General features: G+C 55.7%; 2 protein-coding genes across 3 annotated transcripts in view; one reads left to right on the forward strand and one right to left on the reverse strand.

Annotated features, from left to right (window-relative positions):
• The window catches only part of COL4A1 (collagen type IV alpha 1 chain), a 129,840-nt gene extending 123,558 nt beyond the window's left edge, over positions 1-6,282 (reverse strand). The window contains exon 1 of the mRNA XM_059377883.1: positions 5,905-6,282. Coding sequence (XP_059233866.1) covers positions 5,905-5,988 — 84 coding nt within the window. The 5' untranslated portion in view covers positions 5,989-6,282. The remainder of the gene's footprint in view (positions 1-5,904) is intronic.
• A 100-nt stretch (positions 6,283-6,382) lies between these two features.
• COL4A2 (collagen type IV alpha 2 chain) overlaps positions 6,383-21,801 on the forward strand; it is a 154,496-nt gene continuing 139,077 nt past the window's right edge. For both annotated transcript variants that reach the window (XM_059377881.1, XM_059377882.1), the window contains exons 1-3: positions 6,383-6,465; positions 6,775-6,862; positions 6,982-7,036. In XM_059377881.1, the coding sequence (XP_059233864.1) occupies positions 6,819-6,862; positions 6,982-7,036 (99 nt within the window). In that variant the 5' untranslated portion in view covers positions 6,383-6,465; positions 6,775-6,818. The remainder of the gene's footprint in view (positions 6,466-6,774; positions 6,863-6,981; positions 7,037-21,801) is intronic.

The following is a 21,801-nucleotide window of genomic DNA, read 5'->3' on the forward strand; positions in this document are numbered from 1 at the left end:
CACAGATCCAGGTCGTGAAGGGCGAAATCAAAGCAGCCATGAGATCCCTACTGTGGAGAGAGGCCAGGACCCCACCCTGATGACCCCAAATGCCAGAGAGGATGTAGAGACACAGGGACCCTCACTTCTTGCTAGCAGGAAGGCAAAATGGCGCAGCCTGCTTCAGGAGACAGTTTGGTGTTTGGTGGTCACCCACAAAACTAAACACACTCTTGCCACACTAACCAGCAATCATGTGCACCCCAAGGAGTGGAGCACTTTTGTCCACACAGAAACCTGCCCCTGGCTGTCTACAGCAGCTTTATTCAGAACCGCCAGGTTGTGGGAGCCACCAAGATGGCCCTCGGGGGTACAGGGACAAAGAATCCGTGGTCCAGCCAGGCAAGGCAGTATCACTCCACGCCAACAAGACAGTCATGATCCGGTCATGAAAAGATGTGTGGAGGAACCTGAACGTGTATCACCAAGTGAAAGAAGCCAGTGTGAACGGCCACATCCCATCTGATTCCAGCTCTAGGACATCTGGAAAAGTCAAGCTATGGAGACAGTCAGAGGAGCGGTTGCCAGGCATACAGGGGAAGGAGGAACAGGCAGAGCACGGGGGGTCTTGAAGTCTCTGGGTCACGCTACAGTGATGACATGTCTGCACACCCCTCCACACGCATGGACTGCACAACACCGAGAGTGACTGTCATGCAACATGGGAGATGATGACGCATCACCGTAGGCTCACCCATTGTGACAAATGCCCCACTCGGGTGGGTGACACTGATGGAGGACAGGCTGTGCTCGCATCAGGGAAGGAGGGGATATGGGCAAATCTCTGCGCCTTCCTCTCAACCTAAAGCTACTCTATAAAAGAGAAAGTCTTTATCAAAAGACAAATAGAAACCAGCGCATGGAACAGAAGGGAAGCTGCGGTTGGACATGAGGTAGCCCCTCAGGGGAATGCCGTGGTCATAAATGGATCCCTAGAGACAAGTAGCCACCCAGCAACACGAGGAATGGGCTGGAGGCAGCCCAGGAATGAGGAGGGGTTTGCTGCAACCCTGGCTCAAGGCGGACAGACCTGGAAGGGGGATGCAGCCATGGGAGGAGAAAGCAGGCGGGAATGCAGAGAAGCCCACAGGAGGAAGACATGGCAGCCTTGGCGACTGAGTGACATGGAGGTTAAAAAGAGACAGGATAAAAGAGATTTCCTCTAGGGGAAGTCATCGTGTCTGGGCTGAGTGTGAGGAGATACTGGGGCATCGGCGACTACAAGGCAACAGTGGGAATGGGCAGTCGGTCTGGGTAAGACTGTAAGTTCAGCTCTGAACACGTTTGCAAAGTCTGAGACTAAAGCCAAGGTGACATGACCCATGGGAATGCGAAGATCCTAGGCTGCATTTGAAGAAAAAGGTCTGGAGCCCTCTTCATGGGATCACAAGAGCAGATCTTCCCAGCCAGAGAGGGCAGACAGCACAGAGAGGAGAGAGGAGAGGAGAGGAGAGGAGCCGGCGGGCTGGACCCCATCGCACATCCATGCCGAGGGCCTGGGCAGAGGAAGAAGGGAGAAACAGGAGGAAATCTAGGAGAGACACATGTCACTAGAGCACAACCAGGAGAACAATGGAGGGAAACACAGGATGGAACCAGTTCACCGTGTACCAGACTATAAAAATATTAACCCCAAGTAATTCTTACAGTGTCCAGTGCCTCCAAAGAACTTGACCATTGAAACGTGTTCTGGTTTATATCCTCTCTCATTGTACGCCTGAGAATAGTAGGAATATGTCTTTTGTATTGTTCTATAGTCGACATTTTTTAGTGGTTGTTTAATAATAGCAGGAAGAACAATGCCCTAATGGTATTATTTTCGGCATTCTATTGTTGCTTTTGCTTACTCTATCTCAAGAATGCAAAAATACCAAATCTGCTTGAGAGGCATTTTAATGAGGTTAATCCTTTTCGAATTTCTGGAACAAATGTTAAAACAAACACTGTCTATACTTCTTCCAAACAAGTGTTAGAACTCACTCAATTTTTGACGCCCTCTGGATTTCTCAAAGGGTTTGTTCCAGAGAGGCACCGGTGGGTTCATTTGTCTGAAAAATCCTTACTAGCTCTTCACTAAGTAACTGAATTCCTGAAGCGATGACTATCCTGACCAGTCCCAAGACATTTGCCAACAGTCTTGTTAATGAATAATGGGTTTTGTGAATTCCCTCATGTACTTGCCCAAGTGAGGCTACGTTTTCTGGGGCAGTTCCTAAAGGCACTGCAGCCTAGAAGCAGCCATCCATGCGGCAACCTTCCACACACCCCAATGTACCTGCAGCCTGGGGAGAGGGGACACCCCCAAGTCAGGGTCCTGCTGGGAGCTGGTGCCTCTTCCCACCATCTCCCAGACCTTGTTCTTCCGTGTCTCTACCCCTCTGGGAGGAAAGGTCAGCTACCACGGCTGGTAACAGAAGACGTGGCATCTGGGTTTCTCAAAGGAGGGAGCCTCCGTGTCGTTCTCAAATGCAGGGGCTGCAAGTCTAGGAACAGGCGGCACAGGCGGCACCTGTGAGCATAATGACCCTCACAGCTCATGGAAACAGCGACGCTGACCTTATAGATTCTCGTCCCCCTCAGAGCAGGAGGTGGGGTGTCCTCCTGGAAGCGTCTCTGCGTCCTGCGCAGCTGGCCACTGTGACACTCACCAGCCTGGGTGGCCCGCGTGCTGCTCGGCGGCCCGCGTGCTGCTCGGCGGCCCGCGTGCTGCTCGGCGGCCCTGCCAAGTGCAAGCGGCCTGGGGGCAGGGCGAGCCCATGCGCAGTCGCAGTCCCGTCCCGCGGGCCAGCCAGAGCACAAGCGTGCGGGAGGGCTCAGGGCGCATGCGCGGGGCAAAGGACGGAAGGAGCAGTCCCCGGGAGAAGGGTCAGGTCTGCCTGACGGAGGAGTCGGGGGAGTCCTCCCAGCTCATCGGCCTACTAAGAGCGGACATTTTTAAACCACACTTGCTCTTGGTGTATGTGATGAACTTACGCGGCCGATAATTCTGTGGAGGCCGCGCCTGCAACACGCAGTTTACATGCATTACTCCTTCCGGCTGGGCCAAGTCCACAGATGAGGAACCTAATGATTTGGGCTGTATCCCTCTGGGGTATTGGGCTAATGGTGCCGCCACGGGCCGGTAGGAAATCTCGGACTTCTTGTTTCAATTCCCTTTGCAACAGAACAGAGTCGTACTCAACATGGGGACTAAGTCTCAGCTCTGTGAGTCCTGGGTCACGGAGCCCCAGGACAGTGAGCAGGGTCTGAACACGCCCAGAGCCGGGGGCAGGCATCTCCACACTTGGGGGCGAGTTCACGTTTCCAATCCTGAGAAACCATCCGTTAAGGGGGGAGGGGGTGACGCAGTGAGAGAGGAGTCCGAGGCTCCTGCGGTGGGGACGCTTCCCTCCGCTTCCCTCCGCTTCCCTCGGGTCTGACTGCAGGACTGAGAACACAGGGCACCCGCAATCGGGGCGCTTCTGCTCAGGCCTGTCCCCTCCTCCTCACTTCTTGCCTCAGAAAGAAAAGTTGGGGAGGGGAATCAGGATAGACTGGGCATGGGGGAAAATCACTGGCTTAGAAAATCCATCTACTAGTAAATGAACAATATGACCATGGCAGATAGGGTCAAATATAAAATCAAAGAGCCTTTCAAATGGGGGGGGGGGGGGGGCAATGCTTGCCCAGCATGGGGGTGGGGGCAATGTTGGGACAGGTACAAATGCAGGTAAGGTGTGAATCAGATTCTCTTTTAAGGCACAGGTAACCCTAGAACCCTTCGGGGTGGCTTCTGAGTAAGGATTTGATGGACTGATGGCAGTGACTTATTATTCACAATGTAGTTTTAAATGTATTTTGCCTGGATGTGTGTTGAAGTTATTTCAAATTTTGGTACCTAATAGGTAATTCTGGAAAGTGGTAAGCAAAAAAAAAAAAAAAAAAAAAAAAAAAAGTTCTTGATGATATGAAAAGTGAAATGCTTTTAAAAAATTAGACAATTATTTTTAAACAGATTTTTTGGACATCCATGTCATATCCATATCTAAGTCAGGAAAAATTAAGTGTAAAGATAATGTTGAGTCAGCTGGTGATTGATCAGAGAGTGTCCAAACACGTGACCCAGAACTTAAAACACTATGGGACACCTTGAGGTTTAGAGCCAAGCCAGTGGACAGGAATGTGCTTGGGTCTTAGAGAATAATTAAAGGAGAGTAATCCCACACAACAGTAGTGAGTTTGATTTCCCAGGCAAGAACAGGCATTCCCATAGGTGTGTGGCTTGTTATTTAAAGTCCCAGCTGAAGCTAGTTCTTACAATCAGCTTTGCTTTGCTACTATTATCAGTTAGAAAATCTAAGTCCAAGCAGAGGTTCCTATTTCCAAATAGAGAACTTTCTCTCATTTGCTTGCCATCGAATTTAGCAATCTCTCCTTGGAAGTATGACATCTTTGGGTCAATGTTTCTACACCCAAATAAGTGCTCTGGAGGTTCCTCTTCTCATCATTACTGGAGAGCGCTTGAACCACTGAGTCCGGTGCTTGGCTGGGCTCGGGGCTGGAAGAAGCATCTGCCCTTAATTGCTGCTCTGATCACCAGCCCTTTCGACACCCAATGAAGGAGCTGCCAGAAAGGAGTCAGCCCTGCCCTGGGATGAGGCAGGCATGCACACTACCAGCTCACTCTGGCAGGTACCCGTCCCGTTGATTTTACAAGCAAGACTCAGTGAATACCATCCCTCCCGAAGACAACTAAAAACAAACAAACAAACAAACAAAACTTAAAAGCAACCACCTGAATGGGAGCAGGAGGGAGAGCGCTATGAGTGGGTACACGATGAGCTAGATGAGGTCTGGAACAGTAAGAGTGACTGGAAGTGCGGAAAGTAGCAAAATAATTTTTAAACATTGAGGCGGGGGGGGGGGGGGCGTGCAAAATGCCTTTAGAAGCCACACTTTCTCAGGGTGTTGTCTGCAAGCCTGGCACACTGAGGACCCGCCGAGGTCTTTATTCTGTCTGAGGGGGAAAGAAAAAAAAAGAAAGAAAGAACAAAAGTGCATCAAGGACCTTCCAGAGCTGGAAGCCTTTCCTCCTGCAAGCCCAGCTCCGGGATCCTTTCCGGCAAGCACACAGCCCGAGGAAGTGAAAACTAGCAAAACAATTTGTGCTTGGAACAATAAGATGGAGTTTCATGTTGGTTTCATACTCAACTATGATGTGGTTATAGCTTTATGGGTAATGTCCATTAATAAAAGGCAACGAGTGGGGTTTGGTAACTTTTTAAAGCTCCGCTCACAAGCGCCCCACTTCTGTCCTCCAGCGGGCTTCAGCCACAGAAAAGTCGTGGGAAAGCAAGAGAGACAGCTGTTTCCAGGCAAACGGCCCACAACTGCTCAGCATCAACCAGCAGAGTCGCCCGAGAAGGGGAGAAACACGCCCAAAGCGACTCCCGGGCACAAGCGTGGGGCTCTGAGCAGCGTGGGGCGCGCGTGCCCACCCAGCCTGCCCCCAGCCCACCAGGGCGCCCAGGGCAGGAGAGGGCGCCGGGCCGCTGAGGCCTCCGCGGCGCGAGTTCAAGTCCCGCAGACTCCCGGGCACCATCGCCCGGCGCGGTGCGCCCCGAGCTCTGCTCAGCTTGCCCAGGGCCCGGAGAGGTCCTCTACCTCGCCCCCGCCCAGCCCACAACAAAGGAGGCTCCCTAATGGATGCGCGAAGGCAGCCCACAGGGGTCCCTGGCGGGGGCCCGCGCGGAGAGGGCACCTGGCCATGCCACGCGCGACCCCCGAGGGGCGGGCGGGCGGCTGGGTCCGGGGACAAAGGGGCCGCGCGGGGCGCCCGAGGCGCGGGGCGGGACGCCGGGGGAGCGGAGCCGGCCGGGGACTCACCTTCGCAGCGGCCCGGCTGCGCTCCTCGTGGAGCAGGAGGGCGGCGGCCAGCAGCAGCAGCCAGAAGCCGAGCCGGGGCACCATGGTGGCGCGCCCGGGGCGGCCGGGACCGGCGGGGATCAGCGGGGGACGGCGGCGGGCGGCTCAGCGGCGGAGGGCCGGGACGCGAGCGCTGCGCACCGTCCGGGGCGCGGCGGCTCGCGGCGGAGACCTGAGCGCGGCCCGGCGAGCTCCCCAATTTGTTGGCGCTGCCCCCTCCCCTCGGCGGCGCGCGGGCGGCGTCTCAAAGGGGAGGACCCTGCGGCGCGGGTAAGAGGCGGCGGGAGCGCGCGGCCCGGAGATTGTGGCCGCCGCGCGCCGGGACGCCAGGGCTCTGCGCTCCGCACCCACCCGCGGCAGCCGCGCGACCTCGCGCCCCCCGCGCTCGCCCACCGGCCGGAGGACCGAGGACCCGGGCCGGCACCCGGGGGCCCGCGAGGGCGACCGCGCTGCCCGTGTGCCGCGGCCGGGCGCCCCCGGAGCGGCGGATGCGCGCGGACCGCCCCTGACGCCGGGCGCGAGGTGAGGGCGACCCCGAGGACGCGGAGACCCCGGCTGGGGCTGGGACTTGGGGCGCCCGGCGCAGGCAGGGCGCTACGCGCACTTCTGCTGAAGTGGGGGAGGTCACCGAGCGGCCGCCGCTAAGCGGCGCCCAGCAGGGCCTAAGTGGGAGGCTCCCCCTTCTCCTGTCCGGTCTCGGGGCGGCTCTCTGTCACCCCTGCAGGGATGCGGGGGCGCGCCCCGCTTTCCCGCGTCTTGTGGAAGGAGGCTTGCGGCGAGGATGCTCCCTCCCCAGCCCCTGCTAAGCCTGCTTTGTCTCTCGCCCTCCAGAGCTGGAGAGACCGCGCGGAGTCCGGAGCGACGGGATCGGGAGTATGGACAGACACCAGTGCTCGGCGTCCAGCCCTGCCCTGCGGCGGTAAGCCACTTTCTGCCGCGTCCCCGTGGGTCCTGCGCGCGGGGTCCCTTGCGTGTAACTCAGGAACTGCCAAGCCGCGGCCGCCCGCTCATGGCGGTCTCCCTCTCTCTCCCATCCAGGTGGCTGCTGCTGGGGGCTGTGACCGTGGGGCTTCTGGCCCAGAGCGTCTTGGCGGTAAGTCCTGGGTCCAGCTCATGGGCTCTGATTCGTGCGCCGGGGGAGTGGAAGGGACACCTTGTGGCCTTGCGGGAAGGCAGCTCTCGTGCGTGCTCACCTGAGAGTGCGTGCGTGTGCGCCCGTGTGTGCCTGCAGCCCTGACCCAGCCCAGGTTCCACGAGCTCTCGCTTTGCCCAGAGAACGTCTCAAGTGTGCCTTCCCTTGGGTTCCCCACTTGGATCCCGTGTGCAACAGGCGGTGGCCCTCCCCCGAGAGCCAACAGTTTAAACCATAGCCTGAGGCGTCCTCTCCTGAACTGGAGCGAATCCCCGGCTTCCTAGAGAGAAGACGGTCTGTCCCGGGGTGGTTGAGACGCCGGGGCTCCGAGAAGAAATGTGTTTGTGGCACTGGGAAGCTGGTGTCTGGGTACCATCCTCGGCAGAGAGTTTTCTGGGGCTTTTCGATGAGAGGCATGGGGGAATGAATGGGCGGGGCGAGGAGGAGAGAGAGAGCCAGCAGTGTCCCTCGAGTTAACCCCTGTGAGTGAACAACTGCGGAAACCCTGCAGTTTCCTACCAGGTCTCCGCCGTGGTGGGAGGGGCTAAGGTGCATTCAGGGCTGCTCCGGTATTGGTGCACTTGGGAGGTACTGTGGGATTGTGTAAATGGTGTTCAAATGATTGGAGCCGCTGGCATTAAGCTGGACGCAATAAGGCCATCCCTTGTTTGTGGACACAGATGTTTAAACTGGGACCAAAAACGGGTGGAAGACATGGTGTGCCCCAGACCCCACTCCCCCTGCACTCTTAACGGATTTCCCAGGTGGCTCTTGTGGGTTCCCGGTGACCACCGTCACACAGGACCGGGGACAGCCGGTTTGACTGAAATTCTGTTATTTTCATTGTCCTGGTCCTCGTGTCAAACAAAGATTTTAAAGTCAGCGAGGGAAAAAGAGCTACTCGAGCTTGGAAAGAACCTTTAGCCTCCCTTTTCACCTTCTGCTCCAATTCAGGCGAGACTGGGAAGTCAGAAGGAGTCCGTAGACTTTCGCCGGAACATGCCAGGCCAAAGTTTTCTCCAAGCGCAGCTCAGAGGAGGAAGAGGGTAGACAGGACAGGTCTGAATCACACTGGGAGTGTGCGCCCGGCTGGCCTTTCTCATCTCCACAGTGCTTGGCCCTTAGAACCACTTTCATAAGCCCCTGTTTTCCTTCCTGGGGATGGGGAAAGCCTGGCGAATTTTCTCTGGCATTGATCCTAAAACTGGTGGAAAGAGCTTGGGGTCGGAACACCGGGGTACTAATCAACGTTGTGCCGTGGTCTTGGAAACCCTGAATCCTGGTCTCCACACCTAGAACAGGAGAGAGAACATCCCCTCGCTTGTTACTGGGGGGCGGGCGGCAACCTCTATCCCTTCATCCAAAATCTCTTCCCTGCTCAGCCCACCTGAGTCTTTGCTGTCTGACCGTTGGGCAGGGCGGAGAGCATCTCCTGTCCGACAGCGCACCTCGGAGCGCTCGGCCTGGACCCCCCACCCACCTGGGGGCGGGGGGCTGCTGAGAACTTCAGACCTCTGCTCTGAATCTAGATGATCTTCTTCTTTCTCCTCCGAATCTACATCTTCTGATCAGACTGTCTCGGTTGGAGCCTGGGAGTCTGTATTCTACCTGACACCAAAGTTTGGAACCCACTGAATTAGAACATTGGGTTGGGAGGCAGTTGGAGTCACTTGCCATTTTGAGTCCTTCTCCTGTAGGCGTGGGGGTGTCTGTTCTTCAACAAATACACAGTTTGTTACATTCAACAGTGGATCTCCTACTTATTAACTTCTTGTTGACCACTGGCTTTGAGCGGTTACTCATGAAATAATGCCTTGATCTTCAGCTGTATCCACTGAGAAATCTCTCTTATCTGTGGCAAATTCACCTCCTCCCCTCTTGGTTCACTGTGCTCAAGAACCCTGCCTCATTGCCCATTTGTGATAAGGACTCGTCCCCAAGAGTAAGTCCAGTCAGTAAAAAGGGCTGCCCTTTGTAGTTTGAAGGGTGCTATAGCAGAAGCAGCCGAAAATGGTTATCAAAGAGAGTAGACAACTAATTTTTTAAAGGCTTTATTTGTAAGTAATCTCTACACCTGAGTTGGGGCTTGAACTCACAACTCTGAGACCAAGAGTTGCTCTTTCCGCCAATGGAGCCAGCCAGGCGCCCCCCCCCACCTGCTTTTTAAAGAGAGGGTAGAGAGTTATTCAATAATTATTTTTTATTTGCCAATTCGTGTGTACCCCTCCTGGGAAACAATTGCTATTGTCACCCCATTTTACAGATGAGAAAGCAGGGGCACACAGTGTCTAGACAGCTTGCTCGTGGTCTCTCTGTAAGTGCAGGTGTGGGGTTTGAGCCCAGCCCCTGCCCACTGAGTACCCAGGGTCAGACAGCAGGTCAGTTGTGAGGATGCTCCTGAGCTCCAGTGTTTGCGTCTCTGGTCCCGCTTCCTCTTTGCTCTTGACGGTGACCCAGAGTCAAGCCCACACACTGGTTTCTGGAAAGGGAAATAGCGTTCCTCCTCCCCACCACTCTGTTCTGAAGAGCAGGAGCCCAGAGCGAGGTCAAAGCGATGGGGTCCGGTGTCCAGAGGGAGAGAAGGAAGCAGAAGTCCCGCTGGCCAGCCTGAGGTCAGGGCCCAGCGTGGACATATGTGTTCTGCTGTTCGTGCTGCCCTTCCTGAAGGTGTCCTACCTCGAGAAGGTGCCAGGGCACTGAGTTCCTTTCTACACCACCTATTCTATGGGGCCTCGTGGCATCAGCATGGCTATGCCGGACCCAGAAGCCAGGTGCCCTGGGACCACAGTGAGCTGCCACCTCGCGCTGGCGCTCACCAGAGCCCTGAGTCCCGGCCACCCCTCCCCCCCACACACACACAATGGGCTCATAGGCAGGGACGTGAGCCTGCAGAGCAGAGGCTGTAGGATGAGGAGAGCCTGGTAGGGAGCAAGGCACCAGGCATCTGGGCCTGTGAGGGAAGGTTGCCCAGGCGGAGCCTCCTTGGGGACCGGAAAGCCCTCACTCTGCAGAACACTGTGGCTTATCTTGAGAGATGGGGCAGCAGCTTTGAAGATCTGAGAGGCCAGTCTCGTGTGACTCTGGAAGCTGGGCTGACTCACCACCTCAGCTGGGACACTGGCCACACACTCTCCATGCTCACGGGTATTGGGGTGCAGCCGGGAGGCCTGGAGGTGCAGGTGCCATGCCCCCCGGGAGATGCTGGGCTCTACACGGCCTGCAGGCCTTCCAGGCGCTCCAGGCCCTGGAAGGTTCACCTGAGGCTCCTGCAAGCAGCCACACCTTTCCCTGTCCCCCAGGCTAAAGCCAAAGGCAATACTTGGTGAGGTTTTCTCTTCTCCTTTTGGCCGGTAGATCTTTTGCGAAGAAGGCATAGTCCTGCGCCACTCCAGTGCTCTGTGTAGGAATCCGCGAGACCACTTCTCCCCCCAGTTTCCAAGAGCATTAGTCCTCTCGTTCAAAATTGGGGCCCCTGGGAAGCGGGGAGACAGCACAGGGCTCCCCCCTGTTAGTGGAAGGCCAAGCAGGAAGCACGTACCCCATCTCTGCAGGCCGGTAAAGCGCGCCTCCCTTGGTGGCCGGGATGACTTGGCCACATTCGGGAACACGAGGAATTTATCATGGCATCGCGGAACTCGACGTGGCCGTGCAGGGTGGACAGAGGGGACGGAGCCCTTGGGAATATTTGGAGCTAGAAAACAAAGATTTTGCTGAAATAGTAAAAATCAAAGGACTGTCTTTCTGGGTTGAGGATAAAACACGGGAGACTCGCTTCCATTAGGTAATAGAGACGGCTCCGGGGAAGAGCAGAGGCGTGGCGTGCATTCACCGTCAATGCTGTGTTTGGTGACGGTGTGACAGGCTGTCGTGAACCAGAGGGTGGTTGGCAAAAGTCCTGTTCTTTCACTCAGAGAAAGAGCGTCTTGGGTTGCCGAGCTGCAGTGAGAGGGCGGGGGTCGGCCTCTTGCTGTGCGTGCGGGGGTCGCTGGGCGTCGTCACCCCTGCAGAGGGTGCTGGGTGACGTCTGGAACACCAGCCGGACTGACTGGCTCCTCACTGGCTGTTTGACCCCAGGGCAAGTCACAAACGCCTTGGTCCGGAGACATGGGGAAGGGGACCCGTCGTGCCGTAGGGTCCCAGGGCTGGGGTGCTGCAGGCGGTCAGTGTGCCACCCCCGCCGCAGGCCCACCCTGTGTGGGGAGCCGGCTGCCCCCTCCCCGGCTGGGACACTGGGATGGGAAAGCTTTTCCAGGGAAGCGTGTGCGCTGCTCCAGGATGTAACTTAAAAATAAATAGGCTGTATTAGGCTTTTTAGCTTCAGGGTGTGAGAAGCTTCTAGAATCCGCCCACGGTACTTAATCAGCTGAGATGAGAACAGGCAGGTGACTTGGGTACGTCTTGCCGCTACCCTGGCGTCTGTTCCCTCAGTTACCGAGACTTCCTGGGGCAGGTAAGAGCCTGGGTGACTCCCTGACCATGATGTCAGTGGCTTCCCTGGGCATCCGTGATTTTTCTTTGGGTTTTCCATGAATGAAAAAGGGGGTATCCTGTTTAGGGAGACCTGCCAGTTTCTCCAGTCCTTGAGGGAACCTCAGAGGAATCTCACGCCCCCGGGAGCTCCGCGGCCTCCCACAGGCCCTGCCCCACCCAGCGGAGTGGGCTCTCGCGTCGGGGTCTCCCCGCCTCGCGGCGCTCCTGGTGCACCTGGGCCTTCCGTTAGGCTGTGCTGTGCTGCCCTGAGCAAGGCTGCTTTTGAGGTGCCGCGTTCTTTTGTACCCGCTCCTGTAAGTGCAAGGTGGTCTTGGGGATTGGATCCTGCAGGCGAGAAAGAACATTCACAGGAAAACCGGCAAAATTCTGAGTCTGTAGCGTATTAACATACTCGTGTGAGTTTCTGGCTTTGACAAAAAGCACCGAGATTCTGTAAGATGTTGCCACAGGCCTTGCATTGCCATGGACCACATCTCCAAGTGGCCACCACTTCCACTCCAGCTATGGGCTGGGGAAAAGGGCCAGGAACGGAGGCCCGTGGCCAGAGGCCGGCACTCACACATCTGCCTCTATCACACCGCCTAGGAGGAGAGCAGCCTCTGGCCCCCAGCCCTGGCCAGTCCTGATCTGTAGCTTTGACATACCATGTCTCCTCACCGTAGCCCATGGCCCCTGTCACAGAGAGCACACCCTGTCCCCTCACTTGTCAGAGTGCCCAGGAGGCAGATGCCAGATGCCCCGTCCCTGCTGCAGCCTCTGCCCCAGAGGACAGAGGCTGGACTCTGAGTCCAGTCAAAGTGCCCTCTTGGCCTGCTAGGACTTTCCTTTATCATTAGGTAGCGATGACCTTAAATCACGCATAACACAGAGACTCATGCTCAACACACTTGCTGCTCCCACAACCAACGTTTAGGGCACATTTTGTCTTCCCTCTGGGACATGAGCTCTGGTCCGTGGTCTGTGCCCCCGGCACGGGGACCCAGCCGGCCCTCAGCAGGGTCTGCTCAGGGAACACAGGAGACATAACCCGCCGGAAGCGTTCAGACACATCTTCTGGATGAGGAATCCGGTTGTGGAACAACTCATAAAAGATTAAAGGGTAGCTTTTCTCATGGGGTTTTGGGTTTTCTTTGTTTTGCTTTTTTTCCAAATTAAGCACTGCCCCCCCCCCCCGATCGAGCCCACCGTGCGTGATGAGAAGGGAGCCGTCGGTCCGTGAGAGATTTGCATTTTTTCCGAGGGATGGTTTCAGCCACACCCATAAAATTCCTATTTTGCTGCTTTGCCCCGTTCCGTGATCTCCCACGTGGGAACTCCAGAAGAATGTGTGTTAGGAATTCCGCGGACTCATTTTCTGCTACCTGGTAGAAATGACGTACCGTGTTTTTCTGCATGTTGAGCACTTTTGGGCGTATGACCATCTTTGTGAAGTAGTGTGGGTGCGTGAGGACGGGGTCAGCTCCCAGGGGTCCCTGTCCATCAGGACGAATGCTGATCAGCCGTGCCCAGGCAGTCACTGCCCAGTGCTGCCGGGAAGGAGGGACGCAGGAGACCAGCCCGTGCCGGGGGCCCCACCAGGCAGACCTCCCGCCTCTCCCACCCACACACAGCTGGCCCTGGCACCAGGTCAGAGAAAAGGAAGTGGTCTTGAGGAAGGCTGTGGGGTCTCCTCGCTCAGAGCACATCGCACGGGGGTGTGAGACGCACATATGTCCGCTGTGTGTGAAACAGACGTGCAGTGTTTATCTCTGTGCCGTATGGAGGGCGATCGACGTAGGTGGTAGCTGGACAGACGTGGACTGATGACAGACTTATGGACGGATGATGGCTGTAGACAGCGGAAGATTACAGAGAAAGAGAGAGACGGATAAACAGGTAGATAAACAGGTGGCTGGGCATTGGGTAGAGACAGGCAGACAGACAGATGATAGTTGGAAAGCGTACAGATAGGCATCAAGATGAGACAGAGACACAATACAGAGCTTGCAGGCCACACACACTTGGCCTCCAAGGCTCCTGGCTCCTTTCTCCACAACGGCTGCTCTGGTGGAGGAAGGGAGTGTTGGGCAGGCAGGACCTCTGCAGGGGCCCCTCTCTAGGGAGGCCGGCCTGTGCACATAGGTGACAGAGGCTGGTGGGCTCTAGGAAACAAAGTGCTGAAGGTCACACAATGACCCGGGAAGTCCGGAGGGGGCAGTGGGGAACCCCATCCACAGACAGAGTTCCTGGAAATCTTCTCCAGGGCCCTTTTGAAACCCCAGGCTGTGCCGATGTATGGACGGCTACTTCGTAAAGCGGGAGGCACAAGCAAGCCGGCGCTATTTCGAGCAGTTGAAGAGGCTGGGGGAGAAGTTTACTGAAACACTCTGGGGAGGAAGAGGGCTTCCTCAGATGAGCTGTGCAGGAGCCCCCAGGGACAGTGGGGGATGGTGACACAGTCCATTTGTCCAGGCCAACAGGGAGGCCGGGGTGGTGTGTCACACAGAGGGGGGCATCTGGGTTTGTGGCCCAGGACCAGGAGGTCACTTCAGCTCTCTGAGCCCCCAGCTTCATGGGTGAAACAGCAATGCCACTAACTATGTCACAAGTTCATGGTGAGCTGGACTATGTGACGTTCCTTCACCGAAAGAACATGTTTGCTTCTCCTGGGAATAGTCACGTCCACGAATCATCCCGGGACCTCAGGTGTGGGTCCCACAGCCAGACAGGCGGGAGCAGTGCATAGGGGTGTTCTGAGCGCACGCGTGTGTGTCTGTGGGGTAGGAGCTGTCCAGCGGTCTGGCCAAATTTTTGAAGTTGACTCTACCCCCTGGGTTCAACCACGCTTGGAGAACAGCCTGCAGAGCTCAGCGTGGGAGACGGGGCTGCTCTGTCCTTTGACTGGTAGACCTTACCATACGTCAGATTCATGTGGGTTATGTTGGAGCCCTGATCAAGCCTCGGAGCCACACTCCGTCCACGGAATGTAGAAGAAAGGACAGGACTGGGACACGGGTCTCCCAGAGGGGCCAGGTGGGTCTCAAGTTCAAAATGTACTTTGTCTCCTTCCTGGCTGTGTGGCTCTGGACAAGCCGCTTGGCTTTAGGCTTTCATTGTATCTTCAAAACTGGAATAAACTCGTTCTACCTCCTAAGTGTGCTCTGAGGAGAAAAAAAAGAAATTGCATGTAAAGATCATAGCAAGCTTATTAGCCTTGTAGGGCTTGATAAATGCTAGCCAGTGGCTACTTGGTACTAGGTTTTTTTTTTTTTTTTTTTAATTACATGTGGGTCTTCATCCTCAAAACATAAAACCTTGAAACCACAGAGAGGAAAAGTTCAAGTGTAACCAGAATTTGGGGTGAGGCCAGTTCTCACAGCCCTTGCTGCCCCAACAGGGCGCTCTCTGTGGGGCCTTCATGGCCGGGAATGGGGCCTTGCCTACAGCACAGGCTGGGGCATAGGGGAGCTGGGCCGGGACACCGGTGGGAGGCATCGCGGGGAGTGAGGTGCACGTCTTCTGCGGTAAGACCCCACCATCTTCGCACACCCTGGCAGCTGTGACCCCAGGAAGTGAGCTGTGGACACCTTGGGGGCCACAGGCAAGACAGACATAGGGATATCTATGCCTTTGGACAGTTGTCTCCATTTTGTTGAGTTGCAAAAATACCTAAAAAGAAAAGAATTTAAATTTTAATTAACATTCAGTCGAGGTATAACTAAATTATTTCCAGAATAAATCGAAAGACTTATAAACAAAGAACAGTTTGTTCAAATAATTGCAGACCGACGTATAATTTAACAAAGCAGGAAAAGTCAAGAGGTCTTAGTTTGGCCAAGCAGCACAGAAAATGCCCAGTAGAATCTGCACATAGGATTTCTTTCTTGAAAGAGCAGAAGGATCCCCCCACCACGTCCTAGCAGGGCACTGGCAGTCCTCCACAGCCAGGATGGGCAGGACACACAGACCAACCCGTTTCCTCCTCAGGCCCAGGTGAGGAAGGCCAGTGGGGCAGAAGGTCCCAGCTGGGGATTCCAGGGAGGAAAACCGCCTCCTTCCCTTTCTTCCTTACTTGGTCATTGTCCTAACTGTAACTGTGCGCGTTACAATGTAGCGCTGATCTGGGCTGAGATCCTCTCCCCCCTATCTAGAAGCCACCTTCGCTTCCTGCTTATTCCTACCAGGTTACAAGCGCCCCCCCGGCCACCCCCACCAGGACAATCTTAGCTCAGACAGGATTTCCTTCATCTTAGTCACCAGGTTTTATGGTCCAGCCTCCCCTTCCCATTGCAAAACAAGGAATATTAACAGCAGACTCTGAAATGATTTGTCAGTCTTGGGCCAATATGTGTAGACATCAGCTTCTGTGTCTACTGAGCAAGACCGAGATGCCAGAGACCGATGTTAAATTGCAAAAGGGCAGACACGTTCACTTTAATTGCATTTCTAAAATGCTGCAGAGTTTAAACAAAAATGACAGTCATAGCAAACATCATTTATGTTTAAAACGAAGGCTCGTAAATGCTGACATTTCCTGCTGGTTATGAGTCTGGTTCCCACCGCCATGCACAACACGCCCTTGAGGCATGCCATGAAGCATTTCCTGCGGCTCTGAAGGAGAATGCAAGATCCCCAAGATCCCCGTAGCCTCCCAGGTGATTCCGGGAGGGATCGTGCACCTCAGTTGTAGGAGCGACGCATGTAGTTGTCGGGTCCATTCTTGATTAAAATGGAACCTCGCCCGAGTTACAGGGCAGAATGTGTGCATGGAGCAAGCAACTTAGTCCTTCACAGCCTCGCCTCCTGTTCTGAGTGCCCGTGCTGGCTCCCCGCCTCTCCTAGTACTGGTGGTGGTAGTAGTACCAGCAGTAGTAACAGTAGTAGTCATAGTGTACTAATGGCAGCGGTACTAGTGGCGGCCGTAGTACCCGAGGTGTTAACAGTAGTGGTAAGAGTACCAGTGGTAGTAGTACTAGTGGTGGCAGTAATGCCAGTGGATTAACACTAATGGTAAGAGTACCAGTGGTAGTAGTACTAGTGGTGGCAGTAATGCCAGTGGATTAACAGTAATGGTAAGAGTACCAGTGGCAGCAGTACCAGTACCAGTAGTACTCGTAGTAGTACTCATGGTGGCGGTACTAGTGGTAGCAGTGGTACCATTGGTGTTAATAGTAGTGGTAGTAATAGTAGTGGCAAGAGTACTAGTGGCAGCAGTAGTACCAGCACTGGGAACAGAGGTGGTGGTAAGAGTATTAGTGGCAGTAGTACTCCTGTCAGCGGTATGCCGTGGTAGCAGCAAACTGCTCTGCTTTTCCACTGAAGGGTTCTTGCCAGGAGATGAGAGACAGTCTTCCTCTCCCGGCCTGCGTCAGTGGAGGCCATCAAGGGAAAGAAAGAGTAAAACTCATGTTCACAGATTCTGAGTTACTTTTTCATCCCTGTTCCGAAATCTCTCCCCTCAGACGCTCCACTCTGCTAGGTCCACAGCCACCTCAGAGCCGGCCCGGCCTTGTTGCCGGCAGGCACAGCTCGCCTCCGGTTTCCCGTGCAAGCCCGGCGGAGCCTTGTGTCCGGGACAGCCCCGTACTCTGCGGGAGCTGCTCTGGGCTGGGGCCACACCTCGAAGTGTCCACCTCTGGGTTAAGCAGCACCTGTCAACCTGGGCTGGGGAATGTTCCAGAATGTTAGAACACATCCCCCCGGGACACTGGGATTTATACAAGGCCCTCAGAAGACTCTAAAGGAATTTCAAAGCCCAGGCAGAGACCGACTTGGCCCTTTAAGCCCAAAACAATGTGCTCTGCTCACTAGAGGCTCAGAAGAGTCCTGGGCTCTCCACCGGCTGGAGGCAGCCCCAAGCCCCCACCTGATGGGTGCAATTCACGCTTCATCTGAGCTATAACTTGGGGGTGAGTTCTTCACTTTCCAACCAGATCGGTTTGTTATCTGCTTCTCACCTGATTGGAATTCCATGTACCAGAAATGACTCACGTTACTTGGGGGGGACGGGGGTGGAAGATTAGTCAGGCTCATTCCTGATTTTTCTTAAATCCAGAAATTCCTTACCTAAGATGTAGAAGCAGATAAGAACCATATTGCCTCCTGCCTGGAACTTCTAGAACAAGGAATGCGCAGACAACACTGGCGCGTCAAATAAATGGAGAGTTTCGTTTTCCTGGAGCCAGATCTAACCCGGGGGCCCCCGCCTCTGTGCGTAAGAAAACAGGAAAGCAAAGCCAGAGCAGTGTCTCAAAGGAAAACACGTTGGTTTAGAAGAAGCTCTACATATATCCATTCCTGTTTAAAAGGGTCTCTTTCTCCTCTTTGCAGTGCCTTTAACAAAATCTTTCTTCTTCGGGTCCTTAACTTAAGAACAAAAAAGTGATTATTCAGGGAACATTTCTGCCTTCATGGTGGTTTTTCTTCCTCATTGGGTTTAATTAATGAAAGTCCATAAGAATAAACAGCAAAAAAGGCCAGACTTCGTGAGGTTTTTCTGAATTCTCCATAGGAAGAATTTTTTTTTTTTGATCTTTATTCTTTCTAAGCATTTCATATGTTAGAAATTATTTAATTTCCCGAAATAAAAAATAAGGTCTTGAGCCCTGATTCACACATCCCCCAGAATACAAACATAGAGCGTTTGGAAACGGACCATTTGGAAACCATCTCGTTCATGTCACGTCCGCCCTCTTGGGTATGTAGTACACACCTGCGTGGGTTCTTTTGTACTCTTGATTGTTTCTGCTGAACTACACAGAACGGAGCATCTACCCCCTTCACCATTTTCAAGCACTTCCCCGGCCCTTCACAACCATCCCCACCATCCGCCTCCAGAACTTTCTCTTCCCCACCGAGGCTGTGTCCCCACTCAGCAGTGACGCCCCACCTCCCTCCCTCAGCCCCCAGGGAGCTCCGTCCTGCTCTCCTGTCTCAGGGTTGGGTTCGCCCGTGTCGGGGCCTCCTGTGAGGGGTCTGGCTCGCCTCGCTGAGCGCATACTGTCCTCACGGTCCGAGCGCGGCGTGGTCCGTGTCCGCCTGTGCCCTCCCTGTGGGAGGCTCGGAAACACTCCAGTACTTTCTTTTTTTTTTTTTTTTAAAGATTTTATTTATTTATTTATTTGACAGAGAGAAATCACAAGTAGATGGAGAGGCAGGCAGAGAGAGAGAGGGAAGCAGGCTCCCTGCTGAGCAGAGAGCCCGATGCGGGCCTCGATCCCAGGACCCTGAGATCATGACCTGAGCCGAAGGCAGCGGCTTAACCCACTGAGCCACCCAGGCGCCCAACACTCCAGTACTTTCTGACATACTCTTTTAAAGCTCGGTTTCGCTCTCTGGATTGATAGGTTCCCGGGGTTGATGTCGGGTTCAGAGGAAGTGACTCAGAGCTCGAAACAAAGGGGCGAGTGGGCCAGTCGGCCTCGGGGCTCTGACACCCCCGTGTCCCAGACGCGGCCTTCCCACGTGGCCTGCCCAGCTCCCTGGAGGCCCCTCTTCTCTCGGGGTGCATCTGGCTCTCTGCACCTGTCAACCACACCGTGACAGAGTGGTCACAGGGGCCATCCTGGCGAGAGTTTCCTTTGCGAAAGCGTGAGGCCTCATCTGGACGGCACTGAGGGTGACCCAGACCCTGTGCGGCTCCTGAGGCCCCAGGGCTGCCCGAGGCTCCTCCGGAAGGAAGCAGAGCCTGTCGAGACGAGGGACGAAACCCGGCTGAGGGCTGCGAGGGAGCCAGGAGGAGCTGCTGGCTGGCAGCCCGGGGTGGAGGCGGTCTCGGGGGTGAGGGGACATGGACCATCAGATGCCACCTGGACTGAGGTCTTGCCCACAGGTTTCCCAGGCGGTCAGTGCCTGGGCCCTCTCTCGACGCAGGGCTGGGTCCGAATGTGGTGGGTGGGGAGACCCCAGGAGAAGGGGAGCCAGTGAGCCTGAATCACTCTTACCGGTGTCCCCCTCGGGTCACCGTGCTGGATGGCAGGCTCCCCGAGGGCCAGGAACGCGCGTCCTCGCCAGCGCAGGACCTGCACAGACCTGCCTGTGGACCGAGGACCCTGTTGAGTAAATGCAGCATCTGACCATTCTGTAGGAAGGCTGAAGGTCCTTAAAATTTCTAAACCAAGGAGGCTGGTGACGTGATCAGAGGCTCCATGGCCGCCCAGGGAAGGTCTGCTGAGCGGGAGGGAGGAGACGGGAGACAGGTGCAAAGGAAGGTGGCGTTTCTGTCCCCTTCACAGCTCTTCAGGCCGTCACACTGAGCCCGAGCTGCCCTGTTTCAGCCAGTGCCCGCGGCTGAATGAGGCCTCCGTCTTAGAGGAGGCGTCAGCCCTGTGGCACCCATGGCCAGTCCACCGGGGTCCATGCTGGGAGCGGGGCCACGTGCCTCAACGTTCAAGGGCTTTCAGCCACACCCTCTCCAGCCAAACCACTCGTTTAGCCCCAAAGACGGACGGAAGCATTTGAGGCTTACTGGCCGCTCCGGAGGTCCCACTTCTGGCCCCTCGTGCTGGGGAGCTGTCAGCAGGCTGTGACCTGACGTCCCGGAGGAGGAGAGGGTCCCGGCAGCAGCCACCTGCCCAGAGATGGCACTGGCCGTTGAGAGCACAGCGCCTGGCCATCGCCCGCAGGGTGCTTTTCCTTTCTCAGCGTAGTCGTGCTGACGATGTAGCGTTAGCCGATGCTGGTTCCTCGGCCACGGGGAGACGGGGCATGGAGAGGACGGCGTGTCAGAGGGGCCGTGGGGCTGGCTGAGGTCCCTGTCACAGACACAGAAGGCTGGCGAAGACCACTCCCGCCGTCTCTCCAGCAGCCGCCATGTGCCGGGAAGGGGAAGGCACACGGAGGAGCACTAAGGAAACCCCAAAGAAAAGAGGAGCTCCTCTTCCTCCCTCAACCTGGCCGTGGCCCGGTGAGCCCCGTAAGCCCCGTGAGGACAAGGGCCATGTCATGTCTGGGCATGCCGAGTCCCCCCGCCCCCCGGCCCAGGGCAGAGTTGAGCGAGGGGGCTGGGCTCTGACCCAAGGACAGATGGGCGGAAGAAAGTGGGTGAGACAGGGGTCCTGGTCCAAAGGGGCACTCAGTGTTTGGGGAACTTTTTGTTCAGAATCACAGCACGAATCACTGTGTTCGGTGCCAAAGGCACATCCCTCAGAGATGGTGGCTGAGGTCAACTGCAGGCAATTCCTCTCCCGCTGGCTTCACTGGCCTCAAATCACTGTATAAAAAGCTACTGGGGTGGACAGATGCTGGCTTATGTGCAGAGTCAAGCTAACGAAAAATATGCTTCTGCTGCAGAACCGAGGGCAGCCCATCCCGCGGCCCGGAGCTTCTTTCTCCTGAGCTTCAGAGCCCAAGGGAGGGTGGGCGTGAGGCCAGGGAGTGCCTGGGGGCCGAGGGGGACTTGCTCTTCAGGGCAAGAGGGTTGGCCAGTGGCCTCCTTTGTGCTTCCAGAAACTTGGCTTCATGGTCCGCCAAGGGTAAGAATGCAGAACATGGACCAGTGACCAAACCATGTGGTCCAATGGAAGGGTTGGGGGCCATCATTCAGAGGCCCCCCACTTATGAGCCAAAGTCGCAAGTGCCTCCCTGCTGGGCCCATGACAGTGAGGGAGCTGAGGGGAACGGGACTTGCCAGTGAGGTCACTTTACCCTGTAAATGCTCTGGGGGGGGTTGGCGGGTGACTCCTCACCCAGTGCTCTAGAGAGGACCTGGGGTCCAGCTGGATCCAAAGGGCCAGGCAGAGCTCAGTGTGCAGACTCGGAATTTGATGCGGCAGGTTCGGACCCAGCAGGTGTAACCCATTCCCCGCTGGTCCCAGAACCACGGGGCCTAGGAGATAATCTCTAGAGCCTTCCCTTTGAGTGGTGGCTCTCTAACAAGCACTAGGGCCTTTGACTGGGGTGTGCTTGGCCCCACTGGGTCCCACCCAACCTCTGAAATATCTCAGAAACACACGACACTCACTTGCTCGTGCAGGCAAGTTTGAAAAGTCATGGGCTGGAGAAGAATCATTTTAATCTGCCCTTCTCTGGATGGGTTAAGGGATTTCTCTCTTTGAGGAGCATTTTATCTTCTGACTGGTGGGCCCAGAGCTTCTGCAGTCATGCCTGGCCTGAGAGCAAGTCTGACCCTGAGCTTTGCAAAAACAGCCTGTGGGACGGGAGGGCAGGAATCGGCCATTGTGGCCCATTTTGTGAAAACACAGCCATCTCTGGAAAAGGGGGTCTTCTGAGTCCCACCAGGAGATTAACCCAAGGTG

The sequence above is a fragment of the Mustela nigripes genome, chromosome 15, assembly GCF_022355385.1.
Source record: "Mustela nigripes isolate SB6536 chromosome 15, MUSNIG.SB6536, whole genome shotgun sequence".
In the NCBI taxonomy this organism is placed as follows: Eukaryota; Metazoa; Chordata; class Mammalia; order Carnivora; family Mustelidae; genus Mustela; species Mustela nigripes.